General features: G+C 66.6%; 1 protein-coding gene across 1 annotated transcript; it reads left to right on the forward strand.

Annotated features, from left to right (window-relative positions):
• Positions 1–3,448: 3,448 nt before the first annotated feature.
• CD164L2 (CD164 molecule like 2) lies at positions 3,449–10,262 on the forward strand. Its single transcript, XM_059729495.1, has 6 exons — positions 3,449–3,613; positions 5,633–5,737; positions 6,581–6,658; positions 6,972–7,037; positions 7,942–8,104; positions 8,924–10,262. Exons 1-6 carry the CDS (start codon positions 3,541–3,543, stop codon positions 8,937–8,939), a joined length of 501 nt encoding a protein of 166 aa, XP_059585478.1. The 5' UTR covers positions 3,449–3,540; the 3' UTR covers positions 8,940–10,262.
• Positions 10,263–14,149: the final 3,887 nt, after the last annotated feature.

Here is a 14,149-nt window from a genome sequence, read left to right on the forward strand (position 1 = left end):
ATGGCACTCCTGGGTCGCTCCTGCCCCCCCCGTCACCCAGTTCAAGGCTTGGCATTGGTGTTGGTGGGCCCAGGCAGAGACCCAGCAAACTCATTGCAAGCCAAGAGGTAGCAGGCGGGAGCAGCCCGTGGGTGCTGAGTGCTGTGGACTCCCCTAGCCTCTCCCCCCAGCCTTCCCAAGGCTCCAACCCCACCGCTGGCCAGGGGTGCCCAGCCCCAAGGCCAGGGGGGCAGGATCAGGCCCATAATGACTATTGCTCTGACCCGAGAGACCCGGAGAAGGGGTCTGCATCCCGGGAGCACTAAGCCCCGGGGTGGGTCCCGGTCAACACGGGAGACACAGCAGAGGCTGGAGCCAGGGGAGGCTGGCCCGTCCGTCCGTGCACGTGGCCGTCTGTTCTTTCAGGTCGACGCTGTCTAAGGATGCGCTGCTCTGCAGCGGGACAGGGCCGGGGGTAGTCAGAGGAGGAAGGGCCCCTCGTCTCTCCCCGTTTTGCAACGCAGACGTTGGACTGGGATGCAGCACCCGGGCCCTTCTTGCCCCATGGGCTCCGCGCTGGCTGGGCAGAGCCCCCGACTCTCCCAGGACCTGCCCCCCACCCCTGCAAGCCATGAAGAGTTAACTTCCTAGCAAAGCCACTGCTGCAGCTCACGCCTGGCTGAGCCGGCGCTGAACACCCACGTGCAGATGCTCTCTCTCCCCTCCCTCTCTGCCGAGGCCCGAGGAGCTGATTAGCCTGGTAATTTCCACGGTCCATAAATAGGAGGGTTAAAAAAAATGAATCAATAAAGGGGGCGGCACTAGGATTGCAGGCATCTGCCAGGGGCAGGCAGGCAGGGCCCTGCTGTTTGCAGAGCCCCCAGCGCCGCGGGGCAGGGGGAAGCCGGGGCAGCCCCAGGCCTGCGTGCCCCTGGACGGGGCAGCACCCCCCTGCTGCCGCCTGCCCCCCAAGGGCTTGCTAGGGCAGGGGCTTGCAGGGCCCAGGAGATGCTAACGGGGCTGGCTCAGGGGTCCTGCCCCCGCCCCAGCCCATGCCTGGCTGCAAGGGTGGGGGGTCACTGCAAGTATGGCGTGGCCCCCATCCTGGCGGGGGTCTGTGGGTTGCGGGGCTGTGCCCGGCTGCTGTAGGGTCTCCTAGCCTTGACCTCTAGGTCTGCAGTGTCAGCACGCCCTGCGGCTGGGGCACATCCTCACAGCCCTGGAGCCCAGGCGGGCAGCGTCCGAGGCTAAACCCGTGGCAGGGGTGGCCGTGCCCGCTGTGCAGCCGTGTGCTGGGGGCAACAAGCCCATCCGTTGGGTGCCAGCTGGAGCAGAGTCATCTGGAGGCTGTCTGTGCCCTTGGCAGGGCCAGGGGCCTCCATGCCAGCCCTGCAGTGGGCGCGGTGTCTCCGGGGAGGGGGGCGAGCACCTGGGCCGACGTGCCGGGCCGAGCGGGTACCAGCTGAGGCCTCCCAGCTCGTTGCACGTGTGAGCCGGGTGCCGCGCTTCCCAGGCCGAGCCCATCTCCCCGGCAACCCGCCTGCATTTCCAAAATTGCTTTCAGTCTTCCAGAAGCCTTGTCGCCATGGCAACGGTCCTGGAGCCCTGGCTCCGGCTGGGGGGGTGGGGGGGTTCCTGCTGCAGATGGAGTTGCCGGGGGCCTGAGCAGCATTGCTTTCCGGGTCCTGGGTCCCATCGCTGACAGGCTGCCCCTGCCACCGCCACCCAGGCCCAGGCTCCTAGCAGCCCTGGCTGTGGCATGGGGCGGGCTGGGACCACACTCCTCTGTGTTGGCACCAGCCCTGCCGGCTGCTGCCCCTCCATCCCGCCCTGGAGCATCCCCTGGCCTAGCTCTGTTTTAACTATTGCAATTCCTGCTGAGGTGCAGCAAGCCCCAGCTGCAGAGGAAGCGAGTTGGGGGCATCATTTGGTTCTGTCCTTTCCGGTCGTGGAGGCGACGTGTGCAGATGGCCCACGAACCAGTGCGTTGGGGGGTGTCTCGGCACCGCTCCAGCTTTGCTGCCAGAGCCTCAGCCTGCTCCAGATGGGCCCACGCAGCCCCCTCGGGCAGGTCCCCGTACCTGGAGCAAGCAGCGAGCGATGCTGCGGTTGCTGTGCCGATGCTCTCCAAGGAGGCAGCAGCACCAGCAGCGTGAAGGGCAGGCTGGTGCTGGTGGGGAGACGACCTTTGCTACGCCAGGCTGAGCAGGGGTAAGCAGGGAGATCAAGGACTGGCCCCATCTCCCTACCTTGCAGTTATCTGGGCCCGCGTGATAAACTGCACGTGGGCCAAGGGGAAAAGCTGGCCCTCCTTGTGCAGCTCCTTCAAGGCGGTGCCCTGCATGCCGTTCATCTGCAGCCTGCATCTTTCTCCACGCCCTCTCCCCAAATCCTAGTTCTTCCTGGAGCTCATCTCTCTTTGCCTCCTGCTTTGTGAGCCCTTCAGGATCACACTTGCCAGCTCTCTGCCACTACAGAGGGTCAGGGGAAAAAATTCCCCCCCCGGGGTCAGATTGGTACCAACTGCTTTCCTCTGTAGCGGGGGCACGGCCTCTGCCTGGGATCTCTCGAGCGTGTGTTAACAACCTGGTACAGCAGCAGGGTGTTGGCGGCTGTGGTCCCCCTCCCTGCTTTCTCGGTGGCACGGTGGGGTGCGATGCCCGGTGTTGTGTCAGGGGTGACGGTCATTTTATGGAGCGGTTAAAGGCTGGGTCGAATAGGATGGTTTGGATAGGGCTGATCCTGCCCCGGGCAGGGGTTGGATCAGGTGACCGAGCCATCATCTGCGCGTGTTGTCGAAAAGGCTAGGGAGGAGGAAGATGGGAACTGGGAACAAGACAGAAAGTACCATCCTCCCCTTTATAAAGCCATGGGGCATCCACGCCTCGACGGCTGTGCCCAGTCCTGGTCCCTGCCCCTCCAAAGGGACAGAGCAGCACGAGAGACGGTCCCAAGATGGGCAGCAAGGATGCTGGGCGGTACAGGGGGCCGTGATGGGGGTTTACAAAGCACCAAACGGCGAGGAGGAAGACAGCAGGGCTTTCTTTGTTCATGACTCGCACAGGACCAGAGCGCGGGGTCAGCGTGGAAGGAGTCGGGGCTCAGGGGAAAGCGGAGCAAGGCGGCTCTGGCGCCTCCAGCGCGTCGCTGAAGGGGGGCGCGCGGTGGGGCTGAAGCTCGCCAAGGGACCAGGCAGCGCTTGGAGCAAAGGGGCATCGGCCCTTCTTGGCCCCCGCATGCGGCCAGGGGGAGAGCACCAGGGGACCCGGTCACCCTCCCGCCAGCCTCCGCCGCCTGACCCTGGGCACCAGGGACCTGCCCGCCCGCCCCGAGCCCGGCCTCCCCAGCCCGCGGCTCGGACACGCGTGGCCCGCCCGGCCGTGCCCGCTGCCTGCGCGGCCGAGCCGAGCCGAGCCGCACCTGGGCAGGCACCGCCCTGGCCGGGGCGGGCCCGCACCTGCCCGCCCCCCGCCCCCGCGCAGCCCGCGGCGCCGCCTCCCGGGAGCCGCTCGGGTTTCGCGGAGCCGGAGCCGCCGCCGCCGCTACCGCCGCGCCCGGGACATGGCCCCGCTGCGCCCCTGGCTGCTCCGCTGCGCCCTGCTCTGCGCCCTCGCCCTGCGCCCCGGCCGGGCAGGTAGGTGCTTCGCTGCAACTCCCCGGCCCGGCCCGCGCCCCCGGCAAGTGCGCGGCTCCGGGGGCCGCGGCCCGCCCTCGCCGCCGGGCCGCAGGTGCCCCAGGCGGGCAGGGGCCGGCTGTAGGCATCCCGGGACCGGGCGGAGAAGGGAGCCCTCCTTCCCCGCTGGTCCCTGTGCGAGCCTTGGCATCACCAGAGCCACCCGGGTATCCATGGCAATGTGCCGCTCGGCTCTGAACTTCGTGCGTGGAGGTAAGGGCGTCCCTCGGGCCCCTCCCGGAGCCGCCTGGGCCCGGGCCCTTCCCGGCGAGGGGCTTGAAAGGGGCCCTTTGTTCCTGGTTGTTGGGCTTATGCTAATCCCGGAGCCAGGCGGGCGGCTGGCACCGGCTGGGTGGACGCCCTCCTCCTCTTGGGCTTGGGGGAGCCCCGTCCCAGCCGCGTGCTCCTGGCTGCGAGACGGGCCGGTCCAGCCCTTCACCCAGCGCTTGGGCTCTCGCTAGGGCCTCGCCGGGGCGGCAGTAACCCAACCCGCAGCGTGCAGGCCCGGCCAGGCATTCATTATTCAGCGGGAACATGGCAGAGGCTGGCATGGGGGAGCCGAAGCCGTGGGCCCAGCGAGCTGTGGTGTCCTGGCATCCAGGGTCTGCCCTCTTGGAGGTGGTCTCTGCTCCTTGTGGAGAGGTCCGAGGTGCCCTCCTCTCCCAGCGGGAAACAGACCCCTTTTCCCCCACCCGGGGCCAGCGCCTGCCTTTCTAAGCATCCTCCATGCCTGGGGGCAGCCCAGTACCATCATAGCCCCTCAGCTACAGACTACCAGCCCCTGGCTCCCTGCTGTCCCACTCCGGGGGGGACGGGTCCCTTCCACCCAGGAGGTAGCAACGTGGCATGAGCAGGTAAACTGAGTCCCCGCAGTCGACTCCGTTCTGCACTGCACCCCAGCAGCAAAAGTGATGCCTGTGCGAACGTGTTGGCAGGATCAGGGCCATAGCCCCTTACCCCACATCCCACAGGGTCTCGGGGTTTCCCCGAGGGCCTGGTCTAACCACTAGGCTATGTGGCTCCCCTGCCCTTGGCTGCTGTTGCTTGAACCATGGTGGGAGAAAGGGGATCCTGGCTTTAAAATAGACGCCAAGCGGCAAAGTGCCCGGGTGATTCACTTCCCTGGAGGGGGCGTTGAGTGTTAGGGGGATGGCGGGGGGTCCCGAGGGAGCTCGGTCTGCTAGAACCAGGGCAGGGGGTGATCCTCGTGCTGCTCCTAGGTCGGACTAAGCCTGGATGGTGGTTGGGCACCTCCTGGCAAGGGATTGGGGTGAGCCCTGGCTGGCATCGGGCCCCTGAGCTGCATGGCAGCTGGGGGGAGGCTCCCCGGTGACCAGGCTTCAGAGGCAACGGGGGCAGGGGTGGGAGGAAGAGGTGCAAGTACCACAAGCCTCGCAGTGGGCTCTGGGGCGCTGGGCTGGCCCTGCCAGCTGCCTGCTCTGGACGCACGCTGCACAGGCTGGGGCTGCCTTGGTGTCTGGAAGGAGCAGCCCAGGCAGGGCCAGGGGCTGGGTGTGAGGACTGGCCTGGCGGAGGTGTGGAGGGGAGAGCTGGATGGGCAGGAGGGGGTGCCCTTGTGTAAAGCCCCCATGGAGGTGGCATTCAGCACTGCACCCACCTAGAGGGCAGCAGCCCCCTGAGATGCAGGCGAGGGAAGCAAAGGGACTTGCCTGAGGTCAGCGAGGGTCTCGGTGTCAGAGGGCCATGGGACTCTGCCTCTCCAGGGTCTGACTCGGGGATTAGCTGGGCCCAGCTGGCTCCTCGAGGGGCCCTGGAGTCCAAACACCTGCCCTCCCTTCCTGGTGAGGGGCCTGGCTTCGAACGGGGGACGAGGAAGAATTGCCGGGGCCGCGGCCTCCGCACGGTAGCCCCGTCTGAGGAGGTCACACTGAAGGGAACGCAGAGCAGGTGTGGGGGAAACCTCAGGCTGGCACGGGGACCCCCGTCCCCTGACCTCTGGCATCCTCTGCGGCTTGACAGGCGAGTGCTCGGAGCTGGAGACTTGTGAGAAGTGCCTCGAAGGAGCTCCCTCCCACAACATCACGGACTGCGCGTGGCTGCACTGCAGAGAAGCCAAGGGGCCAGGTACGTGGCTCTGCCTAACGCCCCGAGTCCTACCCGCACATCCAGCTGCCCCCTTCACCCGGCTTGACGCACGGGCCCAGTGTGCTGGGGGGCACCATGCATGATACAGTGCGGGGGACCCCTGGACCCTGGCAAGCTGCTAGGCAGGCCCATGGGGGGGGCCTCTTTCAAGCCTTCCCCAGTTGCGCTGCTCTGAAGCACCATCTCCTCCAGCATCTCCATGTCCTGTGCTGGGCAGGTGTTGGGTTTCAGAGCCTTTGGCTGCGGCCCCAGCTGCTCCTGGCACTCGATGGCGGGTCACAAGGGGCCAAGGGGAGCACGGGACAAACAATCCTCAGCTTCCTGCCGTGGGGGAGGGTGGTATACTGAAAGCAGGGGGGCAAGAGAGACGAGCCCCTGCTGCAAGCGAGCTAGGGGTGAAAGAGCTGGTCCCTTTGGCAGAGCTGAGCTGAAGGGCACGGGGCTCCTGTGCTCCCGCGACTCGGGGTGGGGGGCCCGGAGCTAGTGCCCTGGAGGAAACACCAGCCGCAGAAAGCAGGCCCTGTCCCAGCTTTCGAGGGAAATGAAATGCAAGCCCTGGGTCCCAGCCGAAACAACCCGGAGCAGCTGGAAAGGGGGTTAGTGGGTGGCTCTGGGTCCAGGCTGCTCCCCAGGGGAACACGACCCTCGCTGGGCGGGCAGGGACCTGGGGGCACCCACCCAGAGCGGAGAGGCTCCACCAGGCCGATCTGAGCTTGTGGGCCAGCAGCTCCGTCTGCCGCCTGAGCATCAAGGCAGGGCTGCCCCCTCTTCGTACCCAGGATGGAGGGCACGTCTGAGCCGTCTCTGCCCCATGCCTTTCAGGGACCGGGAGCTGCGTGAAGAAAGGGGAGCCGGCCAAGGAGAAGTGCTCCATCTACAACGTCACCGCGATGTGTCAAGGTAGCGGGCGGTGGCGTGGGTGGCCCACCCTGGTCCATGGGCTGGCGTGCTCTCTGCAGGGCAGCGCTGGGGCCTGCTTCTGCCCCCTCTCCCGGTGGGTTTTGTCTGGGCCCCTTGGGAGCTGGCGAGCTGCGATCCCATCCTAGCACAGCGGGCTTTACTGTCCTGCCCGGGAGCGTGGACACGCTCCCCCCCATCGTGGCAAGACAGGAGTCATCGTGGAGCGTGGCAAGCAGCCGTGCTTCAGCGGAGGGCAAGGCCATGGGTCTAACCAGCTTTTTCCATTCTTCCTCCTCCCCCTTGGACCTCTCAGCACCGAAATCTCCCACCGAGAAGCCTCGGCCAGTCTCCACCAAGGAGCCAGCGATACACACGCCAGGCAAGCGGCGCCAGGACAGGGCTGGCCCTGGTCAGGGGGTGGCACGAGCAGCGGGGCTGGGTGGCAATGCCCAGCACCCATCGGGCAGGCCAGGACTTGCTCTTTGTGGGAGCCAGAACGGGCCCCTCTCCCTCGCCCCGGGGTCAGTGAGCTCCAGGGGTGCTCCAGGAGGAGGCGGAGGGGTGGGCATGCGAGCAACCAGGACTCCTGGGTTCTCCAGCCAAGAAGATGCAGCTAGCGCTGGGGTGGGACCCAGGTGCTCTGGGACCGGGTCCGGCAGCGTGACACAGGCGAGGGATCTGATCCCGTATCCACCAGCCCCGCAAGAAGGGAGCCGGACAGGAGGAGGATTACGGGAGCACGTGCGGGGGTGCTGCCGTGGGAGGAAGCGTGGGAAGAAGCCTGCTCGCGCTGAGCGGAGATAGAGCCTCTCTTCCAGGCAGGAGGAGCGGGGATCCAAGAGCTCGGGGCTCATTAGCATGAGTAACTCCATCCCGGAGCCTCGTGAATTATTGATCCGGCCCGGGCACCCGCTCTCTTTATCGGCACAGGCGATGGCCTCTCTTCCTGGTCCTCCGGGCCGCTGCAAGCAGCTCCCTTCCCGCTCCCAGCTCTTTGCTCTGTGCGCTGTATGCCGAACACAGCTACCACGGTGCCCTGTGGGGAGGGGGTGCTCCTGCCCCGGGCCTGGCAGTTCTGTGTGTGGAAGGGCTGAGCTCTTCCGGGAGAGTCTGGTTACTTAATGAGCTCCTGTGTGGGAATTGCAGCCCTGGGCTTTGTTGTAGGAGCTGGCGTCTGGGCCTGGAAGTAGAAGCCTGTTGGCTGGGCCAGAATGCAGCCAGCTCTGGGGCGGAGCGTGGCGGCTGTGGCCGTATGGGTTAACCCCTGGTGCCCCTCCCTGCAGGGACGACGACAGCCCCCCCGCTGACGGGCACCCCCACCTTCCGCCCGCCTGGCTTTGACACGGCCAGCTTCATCGGGGGCATCGTGCTGGTGCTGAGCGTCCAGGCTGTCATCTTCTTCGTCATCAAGTTCCTCAAGTCCAAGGACAGCACCTACCAGACGCTGTAAGGACCCCCACCCCCTCCCCCAGCCCGGCCCCGGGGCGGGGGGCTGGAGAGCAGCCCCGTTCCCAGCAGGGGATGGGACGAGACTGTGTGAATGGGGGACTGTGCCCAGGCAAGGCCCCCCCATGCACATCTGGTGCCAAAGACTTGGTGTTGACCCCCAGAGCAGGTCTTGGGGCAGCCTTGGGGGTCAGGGGTGGCTGAGCATTGACCGACCCCCGTGCCCACAAAAGCTTGGCCAAGCCCCCCGGAGCGCCCGTGTCCTGCGGGCGCCGTCGTGCCATCTGCTCTCACCCCCTCGTGCATTTGTTTTCTGTCTTGTGCCAACTGCCTCGTGTCGCCCCTCCCCTGTCTCTGGTGCGTCCTGCATGGGGCTGCCTTGCCCACCCTCCCCTTCCCACCCCCAGCACGGTCTGTCCGGCGTCCACATGAGGAATAAACCCCCCTCGGCTGCGCGCCTCGTCCGTCTGTCATCGCCTGCTCGCCAGCTGGCTCCTCCTCACCGCCCGCTCGAGGCGCAGTGAAGAGGGGGTCTGTTTCCAGTGCCGAGGGCCAGGCCCCTCTCTGCCCCCCACAACCCTCTGCAGGACAAGCACGGGCGGCCTTAATGCCCTCGTTCTTCCCCAAAGTGAGGGGATTCTGCGCGCAGCCCCCCCCGGCGCGGTGCCAGCGCTTGCACCACCCGGGGAGCCGGGTCGCTGTCCCCCTTCCTGCCCGTGGGAGCGGGGGGGTCCTCTCCTCTGGGTGCATGGGGAGTTGGTCCCCGCATGTCTAATGCTGGGGGGTCGCCCCCTCTTTGTTTTCCCTTGCACGCTGCAGAGAGGAGAACCAGTAGGTGCTGCCGCCTGCGCCAGGAGACAGGCCGCCCCCACCCGCCCCGAGACCCCTGCCCCTCTCTGTGTGCTCTTCCCGGGGGGGGGCTGGGGTGCTGTTTGCTGTTCTGGACTTGCTGTTCCCTTGCCCCGAGCTGGGGGGAGGCAGGGGCCACGCTGCCCACCCCGGGGCCCCAGGCTGGTCGTGCTGCACTGCCCAGCCAGCCTGGCCGCCTCTGCCCCCAAACACAGCGAGGAGCCGCTCTGTAGACACAGGCTGCCACCCCGTCCAAGCATCCTCCGTTCGCCGCCGCATGCCCAGGCACTAGGCAAGCCGTGCGCTTCCCCCTGGGCTTCTCCAGGGCTCTCTTGCCTCGGTGAGGGCATCCTGGAGCTGCCGAGGTGCAGGAGACGTGGGGTGGGGGTGTTGTCTGTGGCTGCTGTGGGCTGCGTGCCCCCCGCGTGTCGGCTCCCCGAGAGGTGCCGGTGTGAAGCCGGCTGGGGCTCGAGCTGGGCTGGGTCCTGCCCGGGGCAGGGGCTGCTCCATGGCACCGCGGTGATGGCTTAGCCAGGCCCTAGATCCTGGTAACACCCAGAAGCCCCCCCCCCCCCCCCCCCCCCCCCAAAGTCAGGCGCTTTGCAGACCTGGAGCCAGGCTCGGTCCATCCCGGTGTCTGCCCCGCAGCCGGGGAGCTGAGACCCTGAGTCAGCTTGGCTGGGGGGAGAGAGGGCAGTGCCATCATAAAAGCTTGGCCTGCCACGCACTGGAGCCTGGGACTGCACTGGCAGCTCCTGGGTGCCCCCTAGCCCCATCTCCCCCCGGGGGGACGCACTCCAGGCTCATGAAACCTCCTTCCCCGGACGGGCGCTATCAGGGTGCCGAAGCTGCCTGGCCGGGACCTCCCACCCCACCGCTGAGCCCCGGGGAGAGCCCCACAGCAAGGTGCCAGCGCCGTGGAAGGAGATCGCTGCAATGCAGCAGCCTCCGCGCCCTGCCGGCGGCATCGCCTCCAGCCTCCATGGGGTGCGGCAGCTGCCTCGCGTCGGCCTCTTCCAGAGTAGCTTAGCAACTGGTGCCTGGAGCCCCGGGCGACTGCATGGGCCTGTGCGATGCATCCTGGGTCCTGCCCCTCCCCTGCTGCAGATGCAGGGATGGGGGGAGTGGGGCACCCCCTCTTCCCTCCTCCTGCCCCCCCAGAGGCCAGGCCTGCCGTGTGCTCTTGCTGTGCCTGTGTGTTGCTGTGTGGTTTCTCATGCCCTGGGGGGGCCAGGGGGTGCGTGTTGTGTGCGGTGCGGTCAAGCCGTGTAACCCCGGGTGATGAATTAAAGCCATGAGGTTTGATTTCTCCAGGGCTGCTCTCGTGGATGTCTGCAAGGGGGCTCGGACACCTTGCAGCAGGGGAGCCCGTGGGCACGGTCGTGCCTGCCCAGCCCCAGGCGGGTGCAGCTGCCTGGCTCCCCTGGGCTGAGAGCTGGGATCTGTCCAGCTGTGCACATCTGCACCTGGCTGCATGCTGCTTAGCACCCCTGGCTTAAGCAGGGATGGGCGGGGAAGGTCCCAGGGGGCCATTTCTAGCCCAGCTGCCTAGGAGGGGGGCACACAGCAAGGCACCAAGTGGTGGGGGCTGCCTGTATCCTGACTGCCCTGAGAACTGGCTCCAGGGGTGGCCCGAGTAGCTGCCACCATGGGCCGTGCTCGGGGGAACCAGCCCCAGGCCCGAGTCCTGCCCTCCCCTCCCCTCCTGCCTCAGCTGCTGCAGCTCCCCCACACCCTTGGGACTTAGCAGAGCAAAGCTGCCCCGTGCCAGAAGCTTGCTCTGTTTTGGTGGCAGAGATGGGCAGGGGGCTGTGTCCCTGGAGGCTGGCACTGAGGGCAGGGTGGGCAGCCCCTGGGCTGGCACTGCCCAGCAGAGAGGCAGGGTCTCCTTGTTCAGTGAGAGATGACCAAAGCCACTGGAGCTCCCGGCCAGCGCCAGTCTGGTTGCCCCCCAACCCTCTCTCTTTGCTTTGGGGAGGACCCCCTTCCCCAGAGGCCAGTTCACGCGGTGGCTGTTATGGCCAGGATGGCATTGGTTCTGCCTCCCCCTTGGCTGAGCAGTGCAAGATGCTACCCACTGGCTTTGGGTGCATCGCCCCAGGCTGGTCTTGAACTGGGGACCTTGGAGCTGCCCCATGCCCCCTCGTGTCAGGGCCTTGGAAGCGAGTCTCGGTGCCCAGCCTCCTGGCGCGCTGCGGTGCGGGGAGGGCAGTGCTGCACGCGCCAGGCGAGGCTGGGTGCCCCCGGCCCTGCCTTCTCTGGCGAGCTCTCTCTTGTCTAGGATCTGATGCTGATGCCGCTTGGGCCAGTGCTTTGAAGTGCCGTCCCGGGGAGGAGGTCGGTGCCGCCTGCTGCCCCGGCGCCGAGCCAGGACCCTCTTCCTCCTTCGGTGCCGCTTGCTGGGGCAGGGGCTCTGCCCGCCCGGTGTCTCCGCGCCCCCCCGCAGCTGTGCACGGCCCCGGTCGCGTCCCCTAGATGTGCCGTTTGGCGGGCGAGAGGCTCGCGTGCTGGTCACGCCTTGAGCCCAGGCCGGTCCCTGGCACCCTCTGCTGCGGGCCTTGCTTGTGGTGCCCTTGGGCTGGCTGCATGACCCCTGCTCCAGAGCCGCGGGGCACAGGCCTCCTGCGTGACCCCCGTCCCCACTGTGGCTCTGCTCCACTCCTTTTTCCACACCCCTTGGCCAGCTGCCGTGTCCTGCTGGATTTCCCCGGGGAAGGGCAGGGGCCCGGCTTGGGCTGCCCTCTGCATCCTGCCCGCTAGCACTGCCTGCGCCCTGCTGCTCCCCTCCATCCTTCTTGCCCTCTTTCTTTGTCTCGCCAGCCCTGGGGCGGGGGTCTAGCCCACGTGGTCCTGGGGCCAAGACGGCCCCGACTTGCTGGTCCCTTGGGGGAGCGCTCGGGGCGGGCCCCCTGTTTGATGGGGGCACCGGGACATCTCGGCTGCACCTGCACGGACGCTCCCTGCAGCGGGGGGCTGGAGTCGGTGTGGCAGGCGGAGTTGAACCCTCAATAAAGGAGCTCTTTTTCTTGAAGGTTTGGTCTCCGTGTTGTGCTGGGGGGTCTCCCTTGTGAGGACCAGACACTGGGGCAGTGCAGCCCCCGCTCCCCAGACACCCTGGGGCTCTGTGCCTGGGACATCCCTGATCCCAACCAGCCACCGCACGGCCCTGCCTGACCCAGGGAGCATCTGTCCCATCCTAGCCCGCTTCCAGCTCCACGTGGCCTGGTGGCTTCCAGCGACCGCAGCACCTTTGCTGGACACCAGTCCTTCAAGCTCGAGAGGGATGACAACAGCTGCCAGCTGCTCCTGGACCCTTCTCGGGCAGGCTGGGCTGGTGAGGCGTGAGCCAGGCGGGCAGCTGCATGGGGTACGGGGGGGCAGAGGAGTCCTTTTGGCAGGACACCAGCTAAGAGAGCCCCCAGCTCTAGCTTGCAGGCGACTCCTGCGGGCTCCACAGCTGGAGACTCCCCTTCTTGGCCAGCAAGCAGGGGCTTTGGTGGGGGATCCGTGGGGCTGTGTCCAGCGGTGCTGTAGCCTGGCTCCTGCAGCACAGTGCTGGCCCTTGAAGGCGTCCAGAGCAGCGGTCAGGGCCTGGGCAGGAGGGGCTCTGTCCCCAGGACGTGTGACTGAGTGGGAGGGAAGAGCACATGTTCCACTTCCCTCGCGAGCAGACGTGAGGCAGGAGCCGGCCCGCGCCTTCCTGGACAGTCGGGGCTTTGCAATCCAATAGGGGCTGAGCATCGGCAATGCTGAGCCCTGGCAGCCCCAGGCCTTGCTCCCTCCCAGACCCCTGCGCATCCCCAGCATCCCTAGGCCAAGGGGAAAGATCAAGGCAAGATCCTTGTCACCCGGCCCAGCAGCCGCCTTGCGTTGTGTCGCAGAGGTGGGTGCTTCAGGCCCAGAGATTTCATGTATCGGAGGAGCCGCTGGCTTGTGCTGTAGCAGTCTGGGGGGTTGGGAGGGTCCCGGGCGGCGGGCACGGTGGGGCCCTGGAGATCCCTGCTCCAACTTGCAAGCCAGGAGGTGCTCGGTCCAGATTCCCCAGAGGCGGGTTGGAGTCATCGCCGTCTCCGAGGCAAACAAACAGGAACAGATGAGCTCAGCTTGGCGCAGGCTTTCCCACGACACGCCTGCATCTGAGCTCTGCAGACACGGCTGTCAAATAGCTGGGGGGGAGGGGGAGATTGGGAAGAGGGGATATGGGGCTTGCATGTTGGAGCGGAGGAAAATAGGCACGCATGTCAAACATGCCTCGCATGCCAAGGCTGGCTGCGGCACAGATGTCATGCCAAGCTGCTGCCTCTGTGACCACTGCTCTGTGCACACAAGATGCCCAGGAAGAGCATCCCTAGCTGGAGCTCTCCCAGCGTCCAGCGCTCCCCGCCTGGGAGCTTTGCAGATGTCCTGGGGGCTGCAGGAGAGCCCCGAGGGCATTAGGCCAGCTCAGCTGGTTTCCGGCATTGGCAGTGTCTGATACTGCGAAATCTCCTTGTCCCATGGTGTAATTGCACCCTGTCTGTTGGGTGTGCATGCGTGTGTGTACACACATGTGCCTTGGCATGCCACGCCTCTCTGGCATGGTCAGGCCCATGTATTCCCCAGCCCCCACGGGCTGTGCATCTCGCCCCGGAGAACCGCGCTGCCCTGAGGACGGCACGAGCCCCATCCCCATAGCGCCGGATCCACACGGAAGTGTCTGCAGGTTTCTCGGTGCCCGGCATCTCCGCCAGCCGGGGCTGCGCTCTGCCAGGCTGGCTGTCTGTCCATCCTGCGCTCTCCTCCTTTCCTGCGTCTCCTCCAGCTGGCTGGCTAATGATGTGTACTGCCAGGGCCTCCCGAATGACGGTGTGTGCACAGACGGGTATTTTTATCTCCCGGCCCTGAGCTTGTTTGTTCTGTGGCTCTGCCGGTCTCTCCTGGGATGCGCCGGCTGCTGTGGCCATGGCTGTTGCTATGGGAAGGCCTGGCCCTCCCGGCGCTGCATCGTGTGGAGGTCCCACTGCCTCTTCTCACGCAGGCCGCTTCTGGGCAGCGCGGGACTCGGGCCTGTGCCAGGCCCCAGGCGAGCCTGGACACGCATTTAATGCTGTCTAAGTCCCACAGCGATGGTGCCTGGCGCCAAAGCCTGCTTGGGCCCTGTCGGTCCCTTTGGGCCCTTTTGCCTTGAGGGACTTGCCCAAGGTTGCATGGGAAGGC

This window comes from Alligator mississippiensis, chromosome 6, assembly GCF_030867095.1.
Source record: "Alligator mississippiensis isolate rAllMis1 chromosome 6, rAllMis1, whole genome shotgun sequence".
In the NCBI taxonomy this organism is placed as follows: Eukaryota; Metazoa; Chordata; order Crocodylia; family Alligatoridae; genus Alligator; species Alligator mississippiensis.